A 21,991-nucleotide genomic window follows, 5' to 3' on the forward strand; every position below is an offset into this window, starting at 1 on the left:
CACATTCCCCGCCGTTTTTACATTACAGCTTTTTTCTTTTCTGTTCCTTGTTTAGTTTGAAGGTTCAACCTTGGTGTCGAATATTTCCATGACTACATCATATTTCCAATTATTTTGTGAATGAATGACAAAGTACAGCAGTTTCTGAAGTTTTTTTGAAAAGTATTCGATACTTTTTATATTTTTAAATGATCACAGAATCAAGTAGAAAAACACAATAATAGAACTAGATAAAAAAAACACAAATTACAATATTAGTCAGTGCAAAAAAAATAATGATTTATGAAACATACTGTACAATTCAGTGGGTTTTAAGAAGAAATAGAGATTTTTTCTGTTGATTTTATTTATTTATTTGTTTGTTTTGCTTGTATATGTATATTTATTCATGTTTATGTTGTCAGTTTCAAGCTTTGGTTTGTTTTTTTTTACCCAATTTATTCCATTGGTTGTCTAGTCATCTATTTCATTAAATATTTTCCTTTTTCCTTTTCCCTGCATGTCACTTCATGTCTGTTTGTATATCACTTTACATATTTACACTGATAAGGGAAGAAATGAAGAGCGGAACCTCGTTAGCTAGCATTTGTTATCCAGTCGGGCTCGTAACAGCGTCGCACAAGTCATCCGTTAGAATACACTGATTAAAGGACGATGGGCTGTTTTTCCTAGTTTGTTGTGTCAACGAGTGCTTTTAGCACTGTAAGTCAACGCAAGGGGCAGCGGAGGTTTGCTTCAGTGTTAGATTTTATGTATGCGTCATGTCAGAACAAAAGCTTTTCTTGGACTCGGCTCGGAGCGATGTCCCTGAGACCGGGACCGGGACCAGGAGCCGGCTGGGTCTGATTGTCACGGGGCTGGTGGGGGTGTCTGTAGTCGCCCTTTATGCGGTTGCGGCTCCGTTTGTTGCCCCTGCCCTGAGGAAAATCTGCCTACCGTTTGTCCCGGCGACCACAGCCCAGGTGGACAATGTCTTTGCCGTGCTGCGGGCCAGGACGGGGACTCTGGTGGACATTGGGAGTGGAGATGGGAGGATAGTAAGTGGGTCTCAACACCTGCACAGGTCCTCCTTTTCTGCCCAGGGGTGGATAAGCTGTCAGAGGACTTCCGCCCTGTACGGAGGCAGTGCCCACCAACCAAAGACCGGATCCCTGTCAGATCCAGTGTAGCTGTTTGGATCACTGACCTCCTTCACTCTTACTGATCTGCTACCGAAGTCTAACACACTCTAATCTCCCTCAGTAACTGATTTTCCGGAAGTGCACACTTAACAGATCTTGAAGGGGGGGGTCACCACTGAAATTGAACATTGAACAAATGAACATGTCTTTGAAACTGCTGTATATTATATCCATCCTACCTCAATTTGGAATTCATTTTCTAGTTTTGTTTTCACGCAACAAAACCATATCATCGTCACATGTCTTAAAACCCACTTAACACAAAGTTTCGGTACCGACAATATGTCAGATACACTGTAGAAACAATGCTTGCTTGATGTCCAACTGACTATGTTTTTACTGATGACTTTCTTACAGGTGATAGCAGCAGCCAAGCATGGGTTTCAGGCTTCAGGCTTTGAGCTCAATCCCTGGCTGGTGTGGTATTCTCGCTACAAGGCCTGGAGAGAGGGAGTCCGCTGCTCCACCTCCTTCCACATCTCTGACTTGTGGAAGGTCAGTGGTATCAGTAACATGCAATATATTATTCTGGAAATCATGTTAGTTTTTTGGGGACTTTTGCCCTTGTCAGTGTCTTTGTCTTGTTAAACACATCAGATACTACTTAGTATAAGAAAGTGAAAACATTAAACATATTTTCTGATTCATTTTGCCAGGTCAGCTTTGCACAATACTCCAATATTGTCATTTTTGGAGTCCCTCAAATGGTAAGTTCTGCTTGTCCTGTACAGCTATTTGTATTGTATTAACTCCAGTACATTGAAATGATTATCAATTTCCAAAGTTTTAATAGTATCCTAATTGTTTCTGTCTGTGTCTGTAGATGGACCAGCTGGAGCTGAAACTGGCAAAGGAGTTGCCAAGTACAGCCAAGGTGGTGGCCTGTCGCTTCCCCTTCCCCACCTGGGTCCCTGAACACACTGCTGGGGAAGGCATCGACACTGTATGGGTGTACGATGCCAAGGCATTTAAATCACAGCTGTAACAAGGAATGGCAAGACCACCAAATCCAGAACAAGAGGACACATCAGATAGACCCACATGAGCGCAAACACTTTCTAATTTCTCTTCCATGTCACTTCTATTCTGGGATGGGCCTGAAGTGTTTGGTGAAAGACTGAAGATAGACTTGACAAGCCACCTTTCATCAATATACATCTTAGATGAGATTTGGCAATTTAAAAAAGGACAGAAACTTTCCCGAATAATAAAACATTTTCATTCTGAATTTGATACATGGTTGTCAACATTAGACCTGGGATCCAAGAGAAAACAAATGGTGATGACTTGGTGATGAAAGGTCTCAAAAGGACAAAGTGGTACTGGCTACAGATTATTGCATCACATGATTGCAAAGTAGTCTTTTTACACCAAGTATGAAACCACTCTATCCTTTCTGGATTTACAAAGCTAGCGAATGCAACAAACTCCTCTGGGAAAAAAAAAATCTCCACATACTTTTGAAATGTGTCCTTTCGTAAACTTCTGATCTGTTCGTTGTCGAGGTTTGTGTATTCCTGAATTAAACTCAACAGGAACTGGTCAAGCTGACTGCGGTCTGTCGCCATCTATTGGCGAAACTGTCGCACAATCACGTGCTGACTGATAACGTCCTGACCGCTTGGTGCTTCAGGATTACTTGAAAGTGTTTTTATTTACATTTTTTATTATTTCGGAAGGCAATTCTCACGCCAACGCTAAACAGACCTTGGACCAAGCAGTCACAGTTCAAATGTCTACGTGTAGATAGCTGGCGGTGTTTTGATTGTGACTGACTGACCGACTATCCCGACCACAGCGGAGCAGCCAGTCAAGATGGACACCGCAGAGGAAGGTAGCTAATATTGAAACCAGATTACCATAATTGTTGGCACTCACAACTAAACTGCTTGTACCAACGGTGTCTCTGTCCGGTGTGAAGTAAGAAATACCCGCTGTTATCGAATGGAACAGATTCTCCCATTTTATGAAATATCTGGTTAAGATCCACCAGAATTAAAGAGACCGTTAGCCAATTAGCGTTAGCTTGCTAACAAACGTTAGCATATGCCCTTCAGCTATCTGCCGTCGTCAATAAAACGAACAAAGTGGGGTTAAATGGTCTATCAAACTTCCGCGTTACACCCACCACCACTTGGTATAGTGGTTTGAGTCCCTAAAGACAACCATGTCCCGTTAGGAGCAGATGTAACAAAGCTAATCATCTAGTTGCACGCTAGCAGGTTAATAAGTTTCCTGTTCCCGTTATCACAACGTTACTTAGGGAGCGAGAAGGAGCTAATGTTTGGTTGGTCAGTCCCATTAGCTGGCCGGAGTAAGTACTGTCAAACAAAATAAATATAACGACAATCACACGTTTTTTCTAGTAGACTTCTCGTTTTGTTATTGATATTATTTTGGGTGTCGGTAATGTAAAGTTTGGCGTTAACCAACTGTCCTAACACTGTATCTGTTTATGTAGCGGCAGGGAGAGACGATCAGTATTGGGGGGCTGAAATACAAACTAAATGTTTGTTTATGAAGTCAGCCTGATATAAATACTGGTTCTATTTCTTTCTATCCTGATCTAATTATAGTCATTTTGGTCATCCAGTGACAGGTAATCCAAGGATTATGGTTTGCAGTGGAGGCAGAATATGAGTTGTTCAACTCACCGTGGAGATTAATACTGCCAAATAAAATGTGTCGCACTTTGAAGTCTTGAAACTGTTCATCTGCTGTGCGAAGCTTGCATGTAGTTCCCTCCTTTTTTTTTGTCAAATTTCCATTTTACATTCAGATTGTGTCATTGGCACGGATCCAAGTAAATCCAAGACCCAGTGATGACACAAATACAATATGCTTGGTAAAAATAAGCACAGCGGTTTGAGAAAGTGTGCTCGACTTGAATTGCATATTCTACTCCCAGGGTTTGGTTTTAAATGAATAAAATTAGCATTTTGAGCATCCCTAGGAAAAAAAAAAAAAAAAATATATATATATATATATATATTTTTTAAATATAAAATATTTTAATTATTAATTAATAATAATAATTAATAACTATTTAATTATTTATTTATTATTATTTTTTTTAATATTTTTTTTATATTTATATTTATATTTTTTATATTTTTTTATTTTTATTAATTATTATTTGTTTAATTATTAATTAAATATTTTAATTTTTATATATATATATATATATATATATATATATATATATATATATATATATATAGTTGTTTTTTTTTTTGACAAAGTGAAAACATATTTTAAGTGTGATTTTGGAAAACCCAAAACCTGAACCTTCAATTTGCGACTTGACCGGTGTTTGTTTGTCTTATTGAACTAATAGCACATAGCAAGGCATATACGCGTATTTGCCAGGTCCCACAATATTGGGACAAAAAACAAGTCATGAAGTCTAGGGGGCTCAATGTAGACCTTTGTGATAGAATTATGACGAATGTTAGGCCAGAGTGAGGCCTCATTTATTGTGAAATGGAGGATTCTTGGGACTACCAGGACCCTGCCTGGAGTTGGCTGTCTGCCACTGAATGGCTTGGCAAGAGTTAGTTGGGGGCATCTTTTATAGAGATGGGACAACCTGTTAGAATGATAACCTTTAAGGTTTAGAATGATAAGCTTTATGGCAGAGTGACTAGACAGAAGCTGGAGGTTTCCAACCAGCATTTAATGGACTTTGATAGAATTAGGAATATGAACCTGTGCACAGAACAATGAACAGCATGTTGTTGGCATCATCATGATATGTGGATACTTCTTAGCAGCAGAAACAGGGAGACTGGTATGATAAGACAGAGAGAGTGATTAATGCAGCTAATTACAGAGAGGCCTTTGAAGACAACCTGAACAAGGGTGCATGCGATGCAAGTATGGGGACTAGTTCATGTTTCTGCAAACTGTAACCCAAAGCACTGAGCCAAGATAACACTGGCGTGGCCTCAGGTTAAGTCTCTCACTCTTATTGAGTGTCCCAACCAAACCTCAGAATTAAACCCTCAGAACGTCTGTGGAGGGACCTGAACATGGGGGTTCAGAAACTTTCCATCCAATCTGACAGCACTTGAAAGGATCTGCCTGGAAAAAAGGGATAAGCTGCCCAAATACAGGTGTGCAAAGCTTGTAGATTTATCCACAAAGACTCAAAGCTGTGTCTGCTTCTGCTCCAGAGGCGGTTACATATTCCTGAATTGTTAGACAGCAGACTGATGGTGAAAAATGTAAACTTGTGCTTTGCTAAGTAATGTAATTGTGTGTGCGGTACAGCAGACATCTGCAGGGTCTGTCGGTCGGAAGGGACGCTGGACAAGCCGCTCTACCACCCCTGTGTCTGCACAGGCAGCATCAAATTTATCCATCAAGAATGGTATGTCCAAGAAGCTATTTTAAAAAATAGAAAATTATTTTCTGTTGCCTCGCCCTTTAATATTTTAACTCTGTGATTATGAAATGTGTTTGCTTTCAAAGTTGCTGAACTATGTTTTACCACCTAAAAATTATTTTCAGGCATTCAGTAACGAATTTAACAGATTATAGTTAAAGTAATTCCCCCCAGACTATATTAACAGTTACACAAAAACTGGAACAGAATAATTTTGGGCCAGGGAACATTCATATATGTTATATTGTTATATTGTGAAGAATCATGAAAAGTAATGTGAGGGTCAAAAAGCATGTTTCACGGACAATGTGATTGTGATGTATAGTTTCTATGGGGTAAAAAACAAGTTGTGTCGTTTTCACAGCCTACTGCAGTGGTTGAAACACAGCAGAAAAGAATACTGTGAATTATGCAAACACAGGTTTGCATTTACACCAAGTAAGTTGCTTTTTTCACTAAGTTAGTTCCAGTATATTAAGAATATGTTAATTTGTTATTAATGAATAACTATGAGCATCGCTTCCTCTCACTCCAACTTTCTTCATTTTTCAGTCTACTCTCCAGACATGCCGTCTCGCTTGCCTGTTCAGGATATCTTTGCAGGGCTGGTCACCAGTATTGGAACAGCCATTAGATACTGGTTCCACTATACATTGGTGGCCTTTGCCTGGCTTGGCGTGGTGCCTCTCACAGCATGTAAGTGCCATCATTCCATTGTAAAAACAAAGCAAACGAAAATGTAATTAATCAGCAGTTCTCATGTTGTTGTCACGTGTCTTATTTATTCTCCATCTCTCCATGTAGTTTAGGGAGAAACTAAAGAAGAAATTAATTTTAAGCTATATTTTACATTTTTAAGGGATCTGAAAGGTTTAGCTTTGTGTATCAGGTAAATGCAACCATTAAACTCAGTGTGCAAAAACAAATTGCCTTCCATATTTCCAGCAACAAATGACCATGTTTAATCAAGTGGAGCTAAACCTTCATTGTGCCAACAGGCAAAGAATATCTCTCCCCAACATTTCTGACAGTAATGGCATGCAGTGTTGCAGCATTCAGCAGTTCACCAAAACCTGAAGCAGACTTTTCAGTTTACCTGTATAGTGCCAGTTTGATTTGTCACAAAAACATCTTCCAGTCAAAAGAATTGAAGTATACCAACACAGGCTCTGAGATAATTTATTCACTTGCGCATTCAATTCAAGATAGTGCATAATAGCACTGAGATGAAAGTTATGAATTTGGAATGTAGCTTACCTTCACACCTGTTTTTTTGTTGAGAGAATAGATTCTCCCATTGTTGACTTTGTTTTGTTGTTCACATTTTGTTTGTTCGTTTCCCCACAGGCCGTATCTACAAATGTTTATTTACTGGCTCTGTGAGCTCTCTCCTTACCCTGCCGTTAGATATGCTTTCAACGTAAGTTTATCTGGGTTTTCTCTTTCTCTTTGACTGTTCTGTTTATAGCTGGCCATTTATTCTCTTAGTCTTATTATCTGGTGTGTAAAAAAACTCCATGAACATGGGTAATGTCCTATTAATGATTATAGCCTGTTCAAAATAGCTCCTTCCAGCTATATGTAATCCCCCCTCCTTTCTCTTCAACCAGAGTTGCTTGAAATTATTACAAAAGCTTATTAAGTTCATGTTTTGTCCTCTGGTCCTGCAGACAAAACCTGCTTGCAGACTGTCTTCAGGGTTGCTTTGTGGTCATGTGTACGCTATGTGCGTTCATCAGCCTGGTGTGGCTCCGGGAGCAGATTGTCCATGGTGGTGCCCCTCAGTGGTTAGAGCAGAATCATCCCCCTTTGGTTCCCAACCAACCCAACGGCCCTGCACCAGCCAATGAGGTCAGCTCACTTTATGTGGAAGCAGCACATACAACATACCATATCCTACATTAGTTCTGCCACTGGTGCACTCTGGCATCTCCACAGGTTCATGTCTGTAAGAAGATGAGCTAATTGAGTGTAGCATTAAATTGATTTATCCATTATTATACTCATGTCAAGCCATGCAGGGTTAAAGGAAGCAACTGTAGTGAATCTCTGATGATGTTAGACAAGGGTGAGACCCATCCCAGACAGGTTGGCAGTCAATCACAGGACATAAAGAGACATTCACAGAGTCACAAAGAAGGTTACTGTGCATATCGGAATGTGGGAGGAAACTGGATTATCCAAAAGTAACCCACACAGACAGAGGGAGAACATGCCAACGCCACATAGAAAGACCCAGGGTCCAGATACTTCTTGCAGAGAGGTGACAGTGCTGCATCATCAAGCTGCTCCTTAAATTAACTTAAGTCTTTTTTTTTTTTTCTTTAGCATGATCACCCACTCATTAGGTTTATTTGAAATAGGGCTATTGTATCATCACATTACAGCTAGTTTAACAGTGCAGCCTCATCTGTAGGAGAACAGGGGACCAAAACACCGCTTGTGATGTCTCTGTAGGTGCCAGGAGATAACGCTGCCAATGGTAGGAATGCTGCAGATGCTGCAGCAGCCCAGCAGCCTGATGACCCTGATGCAGATGGCCTTGCTCCTGCCAATGCACGTGAACCTGGCAACCGAGGGGATGAGGCCGAAGTTGATGACGACGACGATGAGGATGAGGATGGGGAGGAAGATGAGGATGAGGAGGATGTGGAAGGCAGGGAAGAAGATGCTGCTGATGCCAATAATGGAGGACAGGGTCAGCATGAGGAGCAAACCACAGAACTTTACTACACGACACAAAAATTTTGGTTTTTAGGCTTTTTCCGTATCATTCCTGAAGCGGCAATCTTGAAGATTTTCATTTCGATAAGTGCCTCAGATAAGTCTCATCAAATGAGGTCACTCCATAGTGATTTAGTCTATGACCGACTGATGGAATTGTATAGACGTCTTTGAATTTTCTGTCCTATGAACTTGGTGCTTGGTATGACTCAAGCACAAAATCACATGGAACAGAAAGTTAGTGGCATGTGTATGACGCTTAAACAATGAAGTGAAAATCTCAGTTTGCTGTTTAAAGCAGTATTTATACTGCTTTTTATAGACCTGTGTTTCAATCCTCCTGTAATGGACAGTGAGAATTTAAACCTCAGCAAGGAACAGTAATCTGCATGACACCAAACATGTCGCTTAATAGTTCAAACTCTCCTTCGCAGAAGATTTGAACTGGAATGCCCTGGAGTGGGACCGCGCAGCAGAGGAACTGACCTGGGAAAGGGTGGGAATCGATATCTATCTGTTTCATTAAGGAGTGTGATGCAATTACAGTATGTACTCCTTTAGACATGAGCTAAATGAGTCTTAGCCAATTGGCAGATGAATTTAGGCTATAACTTTGTATAACAAGAATATCCATCTTACTGTAGTTGATTTAAGCAGTATCTTTAGTTGTTACTTGTTTCTGATCGGGAATGCAATCAAATATTTCGTCTTCGTCATGTTATTAGATGTTGAAATTGTACAGGAACTGCTGTTATAGTAAAACCAGTAGTACTTGTTTAGTTATATTCATAAGAGATTATTGACACGGTTCTCTTTTTGTCTCAGATGTTGGGGCTGGATGGGTCCCTAGTTTTTTTGGTAAGTGCACACTCTTTTTGCTCTTATATAGTTTGGAGTGCATGGTATTCTGGTCCAATCCTCAACCTCCACAGGACGTGCTGACTTTTCATCCCTTACTCAGAGACAGAGATAGATAAAAACGAGGGCTTATACAAAAACAACTACAAAGTTTTACAAGCCTGCTATAGCTTCCCACTTAAACATGATGTCTCTCACTCTGTGTGTTTGTGTCTGTCTGTCTGTCTGTGTCTCTCTCTCTCTCCTCTAGGAACATGTCTTCTGGGTGGTGTCTCTCAACACACTCTTCATCCTTGTCTTTGGTAAGTTAAACCTGCAGTAGCACACAAATTAGGTTTGAGAATTGTTTTGTTTATAATAAGACATTAAGTTTAGCCTATTTTAATTTATCTTATAGTAGTTCAGAAAGGGAAGGAGAAGTTTGTGTTATAACACTATTAATTCTACCTTAACCTCTATATTTCCCTTTAGCGTTTTGTCCATATCATATTGGTCATTTCTCAGTGGTTGGACTGGGCTTTGAAGACTATGTAAGTGCATAGCAATGCATTAGGGCACACTCACTCACAGTATTCCCACATTTGGGTTAGCCACGCAGTAATGGCATTATTTGATATTATTATTTGGTTTCAGATCAAAGCTTCACACTTTGATGGCCTCATCACCACCATACTGGGGTACATTCTCCTGGCTGGAGCACTTATGGTCTGCCATGTATCCTCCACACTGGTCAAACTACAGTGCATGAAATTACCCAACATATCTATGACACCCAGTGGCTTACTAGGTAAAAAAGACATCAAGACTAATGAACAAATAATAGTTGTTGGCAACAATCAACAAATCACGAAGGTCAAATTATTTTACTGTAGATGGATGAATTTATCAGGTCCATCTCCAGTTGACATTAATTTAACATCACCTTGACGACTGTACAATTAATCAAAATATAAGTGTGATGTACTGTGAGGGATGCCCAACTCTTCAGATGTAAAGGATCATCTGTGTTTGGTAGAAAACCCAAGAAAGGTTACATTTTCATTTTTATATTTTGTCAGTGGAAATGAATCCGAAAATAAATATTCTGATATCACAATTGTAATCTGCCAAAGTAAGATGAATTTGTTTTGCATGCCATGCAGCCCGACTGAAGACACACTTGTCATCCACGCAGCATGATGTTGGTGCACCAGAAACAGAGCAGCTGCACTGCACTTCAGAATGAAGTGGTGAACTGCAACCTTCAAATAACTATCCGAAACACAAAAATGCCAATCAAAGCATCTCACATGGAGGCTCAGACACTGATAAGAGAATCCACCTATGGATGAGATACGCATCCAATTTACCAGTCTGCACGACAGTTAAGCAGTCACTGTTTGTTCCGTGGAATTAGGAAATGCTAAAATACTAATTAGATTTTATGGATCTCATATTTGGTGTCGGTCCTTAACTGTGCATCTGTTAGGCATTGGCATCATTTGTCAAGTTCCAGCGGTCCAGGCGGCTCCTGGGTGTCTGCTACATTGTTGTCAAGGTAAATTAGTTTTTCTCTCTTTCAACTATCAGCACTCAGCTTAAATGGTAATTATGAAAATGATGTTTACGGAAAAATATTATGAAAATGGAAACTAAATGGATTTTATATTTTTGTCGCAGGTATCCTTGCTGGTTGTCATGGAGATAGGTCTGTTCCCACTCATTTGTGGTTGCTGGCTTGACATTTGCTCACTGGTAAGACTATTATGAAGCGTTTACTCACTTAATCCTGTTTACATAATCTAACCAAACAGATAGAATAATGTGCACACAGATTTGATGAGCATTCAGTTTGAAGGAAAGAGCTCCTTCATACCAGATCGTGAAAACTCTGATCTTGTCATTAGAATGGGGAAAAACAAGAGATAAAGCCTGTCCCTTTGCTCATTGTAGGAGATGTTTGATGCCACTCTGAAAGACAGGGAGCAGAGCTTTGACTCCGCCCCCGGTACCACTATGTTCCTCCACTGGCTGGTCGGCATGGTTTACGTCTTTTACTTTGCCTCTTTTATCCTCCTGCTCAGAGAGGTGATGTAATGAGCCTTAGGTCAGTCAAAATCTCACACTTTCAACTCACAAAACATTCATAACACTCTCAATGTGTGTACAGGTGCTTCGGCCAGGGGTTCTGTGGTTCCTGAGGAACCTGAATGATCCAGACTTCAACCCAGTCCAAGAGATGATCCATCTGCCCATCTACAGACATCTTCGGAGGTTTATACTCTCTGTGGTCAGTCAAAGTTCCTTTTCTTCTTTTTGCCAAGAAACTGAAATTATAGATTTGTTTATTTAAAAATATCACCCAAAATGTTCAAATAGTTAATTCAAATGAAAAATTAAACACAATGGATCCATGAATTTTGATCTGCAGAAGCATTATTTTGTCTTTGTCTTTGTCTTTGAAAGGGTCAGTTCACCCATAATAATCAATAAATCACTGTCCTTTATTTAACGGTGTGAAAAAGTAAGTGATCTTAAAATCCCTATTCCAAAAGTGACAGACAATCCTTTCTGGTTTATTTCTAATGATATCCCGCCCAGCAGATTCTTCTCTTTTCATTTGAAATATCCATCTTCACCCTTGATCCCAAAACGATGGAGGCAATTTAACTATGTCCCCTTCCAGTTTTTGGATACCCACAGAGTCCACTATGATGACATTTTATTGAACCTGCTGGCCAAAAAATCCCTCTTTAAAGACTGAATTCCCACATTTCTATGGTCAAATAAAATATAAATTGAATTCTTGTCAAACAAAATTGCACGTGTCTGTGTGTGTATTTTCAGGTGGTGTTTGGTTCCATAGTTTTGCTCATGCTTTGGCTTCCAATCAGAATAATTAAATTGCTCTACCCAACCTTCCTCCCCTACAACGTCATGCTTTACAGGTATATGACAATGCGTAATTGTTTTAGATCGTGTTAAAGTCACTGTAGTCTGCAATCTCTTCATAGAGAAAGTGAGCAACCTTCATTGATCTTTGCAGACAGTGTATTATATATTGAATTTGTGATTTTCTGTCACTGCAGTGATGCTCCTGTTAGTGAGCTTTCCTTGGAGCTGCTGTTGCTTCAGGTTGTTCTGCCAGCGTTGTTGGAGCAGGGTCACACTCGCCAGTGGCTCAAACGGCTTGTCCACGCCTGGACATTCACAGCGGGATACATGCTGTAAGCTTAAGAGTCACACAGGCATACAATACACACACTTAAATGTAAAATTTGTAAAAGTTGTAAAAAGTAACACATTAGCTGTGTTTCTTCTTAAGACGATTGTCATTTATCTTAATTGGTTAAAAAAAGGGGGTGGGCCACAGAAGAAGTAGCATTGTTTTAAATGACAAAACCCCAATTATCATCAGATGTCCTTGTTACGATAAATGTGCAGCAACATAATTACAAACTGTCCCACAGTGACCTTCACTCATACCTGCTTGGGGAGCATGAAGATGATGAAAACCAACCAAACAACAATCCTCCTGGTCGCCATAACAATAATCGGATTCCCGGCCTTGGGGAGGGGCTTCATGCTGCCCATCAAGCTATTCTGCAGCAGGGCGGCCCAGTGGGTTTCCAGCCATACCACCGGCCTGTCAACTTTCCGCTCAAGGTTATTGATGTCATTATGCTTCCTTGTATCATGTCATCTGTGGTATGTTTCATATTTCCTTTACAGTTGATTCTATGCATGTGTCTTTGTTTGTTTAGATCATTCTGTTGATTGCCTTCATGTGTGTGACGTTGTTACTGGCCAGTCTTATCTGCTTGACACTACCAGGTAAGCTATGGTCACAAGCAGGCTTCTGCATTTTACTGCTTCTCTGCTCGCATTTCCATTGTTATCCATCCTCGTCTTCCTCTTTTCCCAGTGTGTGTGGGTCGCTGGCTGATGTCTTTCTGGATGGGCAGTGCCATGGTTCATGAGCTGTACACAGCAGCTAGTGGTCTATACATCTGCTGGCTTTTCATTCGAGCTGCCACAGTGCTGCTGTCCTGGATGCCACAGGGTCGGAATGTCATCATGCTCAAAGTGCATGAGTGGACGCTCATGGTAATGCCAAAGACTCTGAGGTTGTCCAGTCAGTGGTGAAAAAAAAATTCCTGTTGTTATATGTGGCGTTGATGTATTTTTGTGCATGTGCATGTATCTTGTTGGAAACAGATCCTAAAGACCATTGTGGTGGCCGTCCTGTTAGCGGGGATGATCCCTCTACTGTTGGGTCTGCTGTTTGAGCTGGTCATCGTTGCTCCTCTCAGAGTCCCACTGGACCAGACACCGCTGTTTTATCCTTGGCAGGTAAGATGGGATGGGCAAAATCTGGACGCGAGTCCATGTAGCAGTACAATATGCAATTTGTAATTTGCTCTTTCTGTTACACTGTTTACTTGAAATTAATTTGTATGTGTTACTTTAAAGCTGCAACCTGCACAGGAAATTGCCCTGTGGAAGAGCTGATTTAGTATAATGTTAGCAAATGTCAGCCTTTTGGCAAAACACTGCCCACCAGCAGAAAGAAAACCATGTCAACAGCTTAATTTCAAACAGAGGCACAGTTATCCATATCAAAATCATCTCTGTTAAAGCTTTTGTAGACACAATATACAAAAGAGCAGGATTAGTTCACCAACATGCTTGATTTATTAGGTAAATATAGATGGTTATTTAACTGACTAATACACCAGCAACTACATTCATACAAGGTTGGTAGTGTACAGGTGTTACTTTTCTTTTTAACGCAGTGGTATTGGATCAATACACACTATTAGCCAAACAATTGGCTGATAGTGTGTGATTATTTTCAAAGTTGTAGATGATCCATTAGACTGTTGTGTTGCACACGTCTTTCCTCTGGGATTGGATATATGACCTTTTGCGGCACTCAAATACATACTCACTGAGTCAGCATCTGAGTATTGCATTACAATTACTGTCTTTATGAGAACAACAGAACAATCTTTTGCTCTATATATTTCTAAAAATTAGTTTTGGAGAAGGAATTGTGTTTGCATAAACGAAAAGTAATCTGTAAAAACACGAATGTCAGACTTCTGTAAAATAATGGCTTTTGCAGAAACTTGATTCTAACACTGAGAGTTTGTGACCTTGTTTATGACTCTACTGTTATCTGTGTGGCAGGACTGGGCACTTGGCGTGCTCCATGCTAAGATTATTGCAGCCATCACACTGATGGGGCCTCAGTGGTGGCTCAAAACCGTCATTGAGCAGGTCAGTGACACATCTCTTCATCTTTGTAGCATCACTGTAACACTGTAAAAATGTCTGTAATATTGCATTTTACGATATTAATTTGTACTGAAGCTCACCAGTTTGTTGGAGTAGTTCATTATTAAGGACAGAAGATTGAGAATTGACCTTGTATTAAGCCTGTAGAATAAAACTGATCTTCCCTCTGCTGTAGGTCTATGCTAATGGAATTCGAAACATCGACCTTTATTTCATCTTGCGAAGACTGGCTGCACCTGTCATCTGCATCCTGCTGCTGTCTCTCTGCGTGCCCTATACCATCTCTAAAGGTGTTACACCACTTATTGGTAAGTTACGTGATGCAGTGAGTGAGGAACAGATTTTCTGGTACGGTAATATACGCTCATAAAAATCTGTTTTTAAAGTAGCGTAAGAAAAAGAACCTCCTCCCTTTTCCCGTTTGTCCTCTTCACTCTTCCAGTTTTCTCATCCATCACAGACTCTATTAGGAGGGTCAAGGGAAGTCTTAATGAAGAAAAATACCTCTCAGTTTTTACTGTCCCCATTCTGGGATTTTAATACTCTTTGGACATTTGTATTAATGCTGACACGGTGGACTGTTAAACAGCTTAAAACAGGATTGGCTTGACTTGGCAACCATTCATACAATGCACACATCCTTTTATCAAAAGCCACTGTTAATTCTTCATACATTGTTAACTAGTTTAACAAGCAGGGATTTTGAAGTTTTGCCTTTGCCACCTAATCACTGTAATCATTACCAGATCTTCAATGATAAGAATGTCAATCCTTTACCCACCAGTATCTGTCTCCAGGGGTGGAAAGCGACATCAAATTTAACTCATAGGCTATGTTCACACAGCAGACCAAAGTGACCTGAATCTGACCGTCTACCCCATGTGACCCAATGTGAAAGTTACATTCATTCATTCATCTTCTACCGCTTATCCGTTTCCGGGCCGCAGTAGGTGCTGGAGCCGATCCCAGCTCACACTGGGCGAGGGTGGGGTACACCCTGGACAGGTCACCAGTCCATCACAGCCAACACACAGATTCAGTGTGACTTTAAAGTCACTCTAGATTGACAATCATCCCAATTGTTTGCAGGCGGGAGTCACAAAACAAAACAAAAAAACTCAAAACACAGTAGGCAGCAAGGATGAAAGTAGTAAGTGGAGGGACAGCAAATGACATAAAAATTAATTGCTTCCAGTGACATCTTGTTGTTTTTCTGTGCATGTGTGTCACATCGGGGCCATGACCAGTTCACATTGGAGTTCAGGATTTAAAAGATAATGTCAACAGCTACATAAAAGAGCAGATGTGGAAAGAAATCCTAATTGAGCATTAAGGCGTCAGTGTAAACTTAGTCTTATTACTACTATTACTACTTTTCTTTTACGCAATGTCCAATCAGCCCTGAGCTCAAAGGGCATATTGTGACTTATTCTCTTTGTAAACACATTGATGGCCTGAACTCCTGTCGAAAAAAAAAGGAATGTAGCTTTTTGACACATTGCAATAAATGCATCTCATTCGTTTAAATACAATTTCAAGAAATAAGGATTACTAGCTGTCAATCAGTAACTCCTAAAGGTTTATTTTTACACAACAAGCACAACTGAAATGAAACTGAAGTTGGTGCTTCTCATGTTGTTTTACATACCAACTAAATTAGACGCTGCAACAGAGAAGAGTCAGGCAGAGGTAACAGACCCTCTTAGATATCATCAGGCAACATCGCAGCTTACTAATTTAGATCCAGGGCTCCTCTAAGCAGTGATTTTTATGCAAAGCCTACCCAAGGCACCAATTCTACTTTGTTCGTGAAGCTGACTAGAACAATACATGCATTTAAACAACTTCCAGCCTCTGTGGAAATGAGGATTTCAGACACTGAGCAAACTGATTGTTTTTGTCCTTGATTTACTCTGGTCCCTCAACTCGACACTATCCTATCCTATCCTATCCTGTTAAATAAACAGTATTAGCGTTCTGTCATCTTCCTCCCTGCTTTAACTCCCATCTATCACTTCCTCAAGACGCATCATCACATATGTTGCTCAAGAAAAGAGTCTGAGTGATTATCTATTTTGTCCTCCCTCTCTGTAGGTGTCCAGCCAGATATGCAGACACTGGTGGAGAGGAGGATCTATCCGTTCCTGCTGATGGTGGTCATACTGTTGGCCATTCTGTCCTTCCAGATACGACAGTTCAAACGCTTATACGAACACATCAAAAATGACAAGTCAGTAAATTTAGTAATAGTAATTTCATGTTTAGTGGCACCTTATAAATGACCTCCAGCAAAAAGTTTTTTCATGTTACTCTTGCGGGAATTTCAGTCTGATGATGAAATTTATGATCATTCAGCTTTGATTTTGAAAAGACAGATTTTCTTGAAAAATATTCTCAGAATTCTGTTGTGATTTTTTTTTTTTTTTTTTTTTTCTCTGTACCAAACAAATACAACTAGAGGCCTGAATATTGTTCTGTGACAACCAGAATTTCACTAAGTGATCAACAACAGTTTGAAGGGCATTGCTACTGACATACCACAATACTGTGGATTGTGAATTTATGGACTAGTGGGTCATATAGACAAAGTCAGTGGTTTCAGTCGATCCTCTCATGTCGACTACATGACATAGACATTACCGATATTTCTGTTAACTGTAGGACATAATGTCTCAAAGTTGACCAGTTTGTGTCCTAAACCTAAAAACAACTTTCAGAGACAGCAAACAACATCTATGATACAATTAGTTTCCATCAGCGATGGACTTCATTAAGATCTGACCCAATACAATAGGAATGAAACATGAACATAGAGCACAAGAAACCACAAGTTTTTTTGCAACAAAAAAATGGCTAGTGTTGATATGTGTGAGGGAACAGGGACAAGAAATTAAAGCTTCCGGTCTCTGATAATGAAACAGAAAACTACACTCGCCATAATGAATTAAAAATAGTATTGTGCAAATGTGAACCTTTGAGAACCATTTCTGAAGAACTTTCTTTGCTAATTCTCTTTCAGATACTTAGTTGGACAGAGACTTGTGAATTATGAACGCAAGACAGGCAGGAGCACGTCCTCGTCCTTCTACAGCACCTCCTCCTAGATGTGACACTGCTGCAGAATCAGTGGACCTGACTCACTCTGCCCAGCACTGGGAGATAACATCAGTACCTGTGGTGAAACCTTTTCATTCCCTCTCTGCTTGGTTTTCAACTTCAAATTCAGTCTGCAAACATTTGACTGCATCTTGGTTACTTTTATTCAACCACGTCTTTTACAAACAAAGGGTCGAAACAAAGTTCTTGAGGAACAAATACAAAGCATCTCTGCTCAATTTCTAAACAGGGTTGTTAGCCAACCATTAAAGTCTACCAGTAGGACAGAAAACGAGTTTTCCTTCAAAGCAGCTCACATTTAAATAGGAAAGGTTTAAGAAGTCAGGTCAGTTGAGCATAGCTTTTACCTCAGATTGTGCTTCCCTTCGATTCTTTGCGGTGAAATCTTATTTAGGTCATGCTGCGAGTCTCTTAAGGGGACATTCGAAGTGTGGCGCAGATATTTTACTTACGCCTTCATGATTCTGTCCTCAAGGTAGATTGGTCTTTACTTTCACACTTCATCGTATTGAGATTGTCAGTGATAAATAATGTAGCATTATTTGTTCTATTTCATTTTATTTTTTAACGTTCTTAGTTTTTTATGTTTTCATTAGATTTTTGGGTTGACTTTTGTTTTTTTTTGTTACACTTCTGGAGTGAGCTGTTAGATAATCCTTTGAGGATTCCTTTGAACTAAGTATATAGAAAAAGAAGAAGAAAGTGACATTTTAGTCATTTCTTGAAGAAGTTCTCCTGTAAATTGTCAAACAGCCCTGGCTGTGTAGTTCCTTCCTGAGCTTTCAAAACAGTCAAACAATCCACAGTCATGAGAGAGGTACAGCTCAAAGGAAGGCCTCAGCTTAGCTCACCTGAATTGGAAAAGAGGCTATTAAGAACATGTTGGTGCAACCTGGTTATTTTAAAGAAATATTTATTTTAAAGATTTTTCTTTAAATGATTGTGAGCCGTCTGGTCATCAGTGGCGTGTAGTGCTGCTAATAAGTTGTTTAGACTCTTACCTGTCTGCACTCTTTTGGCAGTTCTGAAACAGCAGCCAAAAAAAAACAAACACTGATTTTCATTTGAAAAAGTGACTTGTGACTAAAATGCAGAGTTTCCTCCAGGAAAACAAATACAAACAAATTAGCTGTTACCATATGCACATTACATTTCTACTCATGAAGTCAGAAATCTTTTTTTTTTTTTTCTTCAGGCTGCGTTGAAAGACATAAATAAAAGGTGGATCTTTAATGCCATATATTTTGACAGCTATTGGCCAACTGAAGAACATTATAGAAATGGCAGTTTGCCTAGAAAAAAACAAAACTTCTTCTAGCTGATTAAAGTAAGTTTTAAACAAGGGGTCAAAATCAAACTAGCAGAGGCTGAAGTATATTTACTTGTAGACCTTGTGCAGACTTCGGACTACTGAGTTTGTTTATTTTCAGATTCCATAATGAACTGAAACATTTCAATCTTTAGTCAGATCTTCCACTAACAGCTGACGAACTAATGTCCATGTTCCTCACTTGACCCTTCTCCCTGTTAATGTGATTATATTGTTGAATTCACTCCTCTGCTTCTAAAGGAGGCTTTTTACTTTTCACGTAGTTTAACAGCACTGAGTTAGTCACAGTAGGACCAGTCAGAAGGTCATGTTTCACATGAAGTGTAAATGTTTCATAGAAACTTCCATCTGTCAGATACCATGGTTTTCACGTTCAAAGTTTAGCGATAATTAGGGTGAAGATTTGAAGTTAATGTTTTTCGCTGTAGGACACACATTGTGGAGAGACGTTGGTGTGTACTCATTGGACAGTCAGTTGAGGACGATGGAATGTCTGTAATGGCTCTTCTTAGGTCCCTCACTGACTGTGCTCTGACTTCACTGGGAGGTGAGTTGGTAGTTGGACCCTGAAACACTGCCATGCTTTGAGTAGCCCACAGTTGAGTTGTTTTTTGTTTTTTAAGTTCAACATTTTGTTTTTAGTTTTCCCACATTTAGCATCGGCAGGTGTTTATGAATCAGAAGCCACAGGGTAGCAGAAGGAACTCCACTATGACTGGGTGGTAATTGAAAAGAGGTGAGGTGCATTGTGGGATAGTGTGGCTCTTGCTGTTTTACTGCTGTGATAAGCTGATAGCATGGCAGCAGCTTGTGTGTGTCACCACTTTCAAATGAAAAATGTAATTTATGAGCAACAGAATAGACCCCTTCTTTAGTTATGTGTGGGATTCTGCAGGTACTTTACCTGGTGTGGTGTAAGCTATATTTTAGTAGAATTGCTACATGCTAATGCTAGCATCTGCTAACAGAGTAGCCCAGGAAACAGTCTCAGTTCAAAATTATTGAACTGGGGGAAGCTGGGGGAGATTTTAATTTGTTTTAAGTTGGTTTTCTTTCATTTTCTTTGTTTAGACTTTTTCAGACAATAATGGAAGGATTAAGACATTTTCATAAAAATGTTTTAATGTGCTGCACTTTACTGCACTATTTGCAATCATTTCAGAATCTATTGTAACACAGCCAACATTTCTGCGTTTGTGGGCTTTTATTGTTTTCACTGAGACTGAAAGATGTCAATACTTTATTGTGACTGTACAACAGATTTTTAACTCAAGTTGAGCGTGTGTTTTTGTTTGTTTTTTTTTTTTTGTTTTTTTTTTTGTCACTGCATTTGTGTTGAAAGTGTTTTCATTTGGAGCTTGGTAAATATAAACTGCTTTTCTATTGGTATGGTTTGTGGTAAATTACATAAACTTTAGTGCTAACAGCTGTAGTGCTGCTATGTGGGATGCACACATCATATATAAACCTGTACTGATATGATGCTATAAAGTGACCTTTTAGTATCTTCTTGGACTAAGCTGGACATTTAAAATTTGAATTTCAATTTGTAGAAGCAAATGATTTCTATTTTTATATGTGCAAAAGTGGTGGCATGTACTGTAACATAAAGGTATACTTAATGTGTATTAATTGTTGGTTCAGTAATATGAAACAATAATAAATTGTTGTAATGAATTATTTGATTTGCAGTTTCTTAAAAAAATATGCTCTTCAAATGAATGTTGATGTTTCTCATGGCTGTGTATTTTTTACCTGGAGCGTTACTGTTGTGACGCCAGTAAAGGGACGTTTAAGGGGAATGGTGGAAAAAAGAATCCATCATTACAATCTCTTTTTTTTTCCAGACTTTTCTAAGTTTTGCAATTTTTTTTTCTTGGGAATTATTGGATAATTAAACCTCCACTTACACTCACAGTATATAATAAACGTGTGTACTTGAACCCCATGTGTTGATTAGACTGATTTCTTCTGAATAAGATGTGACTGATACAAAGCACTCTGACATGGTTCTGTGGTTCAGCTACAGACTGTTTATAGAAGTTGACCAAGTGAAGTAAATGCTTGAGTGTCCCCACTCAAATGAAATCAAATGTATTCATATAGCACCAAATCATAAAAGTTCCATCAGGTCTAGATTAAATTCTTCCTAAAATTTAATTAGACCCAACAAATCCCTCCTATCTATAGACCATCAGGGGGAGACTCCACTGGTTTTAAAAAGAGGTGAGATTGTGACAATGGCCCTACCTCTCGCTCGATTTATAAGCTCAGTAAACCGCCTACTGAGTTTATGTTCTCAGTCTCAAGTCTTAAAAATTATGTAATTATTATTTATTTTTTTTTTTTGATGAGCCCATACCAGAGGAAAAGAGACCATAATGTAATACTAAGGGAGTAATAGCAAAACACCAATTCCTAAAATATAGACTGTTGTCTAGCAGGAGTTTTGGCTTTACACATGCCCATGCACTGTTGTTAATAATCCACTCAACGTCCAGGTTAAGTTGAAAAAATGAAAAACCTTTTATTCCACAAATCACAGTAATCCACAAAGTATGGCTTTCTTCTTTCTAACCTGTACAAGGCATGACAAGCAGGTTACACAAGCATGGTAAGAAAACCGTGTGTCTCCACTGCTAGACTGGGGTTCAATACTAATTACAGGTCACGACCCCACCACTGTCAACGTGCGAGGCTGCAGTCTTAAAGCTACAGTACCCCAGTACTAAACATAACTTACATAGCCTGTTATAGACAGAAAAGACACCTGAGACCACTTATGGCGCATCTGGAGCTCTGGCAGGTATTCCCTCACCCAACATTTCCAAAAGAGGTCCACCATGTATTGGACCTGCCTCCACCTTCGATGTGCATACAGGTCTTCCTTCTGGAAAAGTCCGGGAGGTAGAGACGGCTTGGTCCTCAATAGTAGCAGGTGATTTGGGCTGAATGCCTCGAGGTCATTGGGATCACTGGAAGCCGTGGTAATGGGTCGCCCATTAATAATGGCCTCTGCTTCACACAGGAATGTTTGGAGGCTTTCCTCATCCAGATTCTGTGTCTTGAGGGTGGCATTGAGGATTTTCCTGATGGATCTGATTAAACGCTCCC

The 21,991-nt window shown here is 39.5% G+C and overlaps 2 protein-coding genes across 3 annotated transcripts; both read left to right on the forward strand.

The window, feature by feature from the left end:
- Positions 1–623: 623 nt before the first annotated feature.
- Positions 624–2,724, forward strand: atpsckmt (fATP synthase c subunit lysine N-methyltransferase). The gene is made up of 4 exons (XM_029524503.1): positions 624–1,037; positions 1,539–1,676; positions 1,838–1,888; positions 2,005–2,724. Exons 1-4 carry the CDS (start codon positions 762–764, stop codon positions 2,164–2,166), a joined length of 627 nt encoding a protein of 208 aa, XP_029380363.1. The 5' UTR covers positions 624–761; the 3' UTR covers positions 2,167–2,724.
- Positions 2,725–2,800: 76 nt separating this feature from the next.
- On the forward strand, positions 2,801–20,818 carry LOC115057402 (E3 ubiquitin-protein ligase MARCH6-like). Of its 2 annotated transcripts, none has more exons than XM_029524501.1 (26): positions 2,801–3,015; positions 5,457–5,553; positions 5,933–6,006; positions 6,121–6,264; positions 6,916–6,988; positions 7,239–7,419; positions 8,026–8,266; positions 8,727–8,788; positions 9,118–9,150; positions 9,401–9,452; positions 9,622–9,680; positions 9,784–9,864; positions 10,619–10,687; positions 10,810–10,884; positions 11,083–11,217; positions 11,300–11,419; positions 11,977–12,077; positions 12,219–12,356; positions 12,600–12,795; positions 12,894–12,963; positions 13,055–13,236; positions 13,348–13,482; positions 14,323–14,412; positions 14,606–14,738; positions 16,525–16,660; positions 17,450–20,818. In XM_029524501.1, the coding sequence occupies exons 1-26, from the start codon at positions 2,997–2,999 to the stop codon at positions 17,532–17,534; spliced, it is 2,781 nt and encodes a 926-aa protein (XP_029380361.1). In that variant the 5' UTR covers positions 2,801–2,996; the 3' UTR covers positions 17,535–20,818. The 2 variants fall into 2 exon arrangements, with proteins under 2 accessions (XP_029380361.1, XP_029380362.1); XM_029524502.1 differs by having other exon boundaries at positions 2,802–3,015; positions 5,454–5,553.
- The last annotated feature ends 1,173 nt before the right edge of the window (positions 20,819–21,991 follow it).

Source organism: Echeneis naucrates, chromosome 17, assembly GCF_900963305.1.
Source record: "Echeneis naucrates chromosome 17, fEcheNa1.1, whole genome shotgun sequence".
NCBI lineage: Eukaryota > Metazoa > Chordata > Actinopteri > Carangiformes > Echeneidae > Echeneis > Echeneis naucrates.

Coding starts and splice junctions, on each gene's coding strand:
- LOC115057402 (XM_029524502.1), top strand. Junction 9,681..9,783: donor GACTGGGCTTTGAAGACTAT/GTAAGTGCATAG, acceptor ATTTGGTTTCAG/ATCAAAGCTTCACACTTTGA. Junction 12,078..12,218: donor TACAACGTCATGCTTTACAG/GTATATGACAAT, acceptor CTGTCACTGCAG/TGATGCTCCTGTTAGTGAGC.
- atpsckmt (XM_029524503.1), top strand. CDS start 762: ATGTCAGAACAAAAGCTTTTCTTGGACTCGGCTCGGAGCGATGTCCCT. Junction 1,677..1,837: donor ACATCTCTGACTTGTGGAAG/GTCAGTGGTATC, acceptor TCATTTTGCCAG/GTCAGCTTTGCACAATACTC. Junction 1,889..2,004: donor TTTTTGGAGTCCCTCAAATG/GTAAGTTCTGCT, acceptor CTGTGTCTGTAG/ATGGACCAGCTGGAGCTGAA.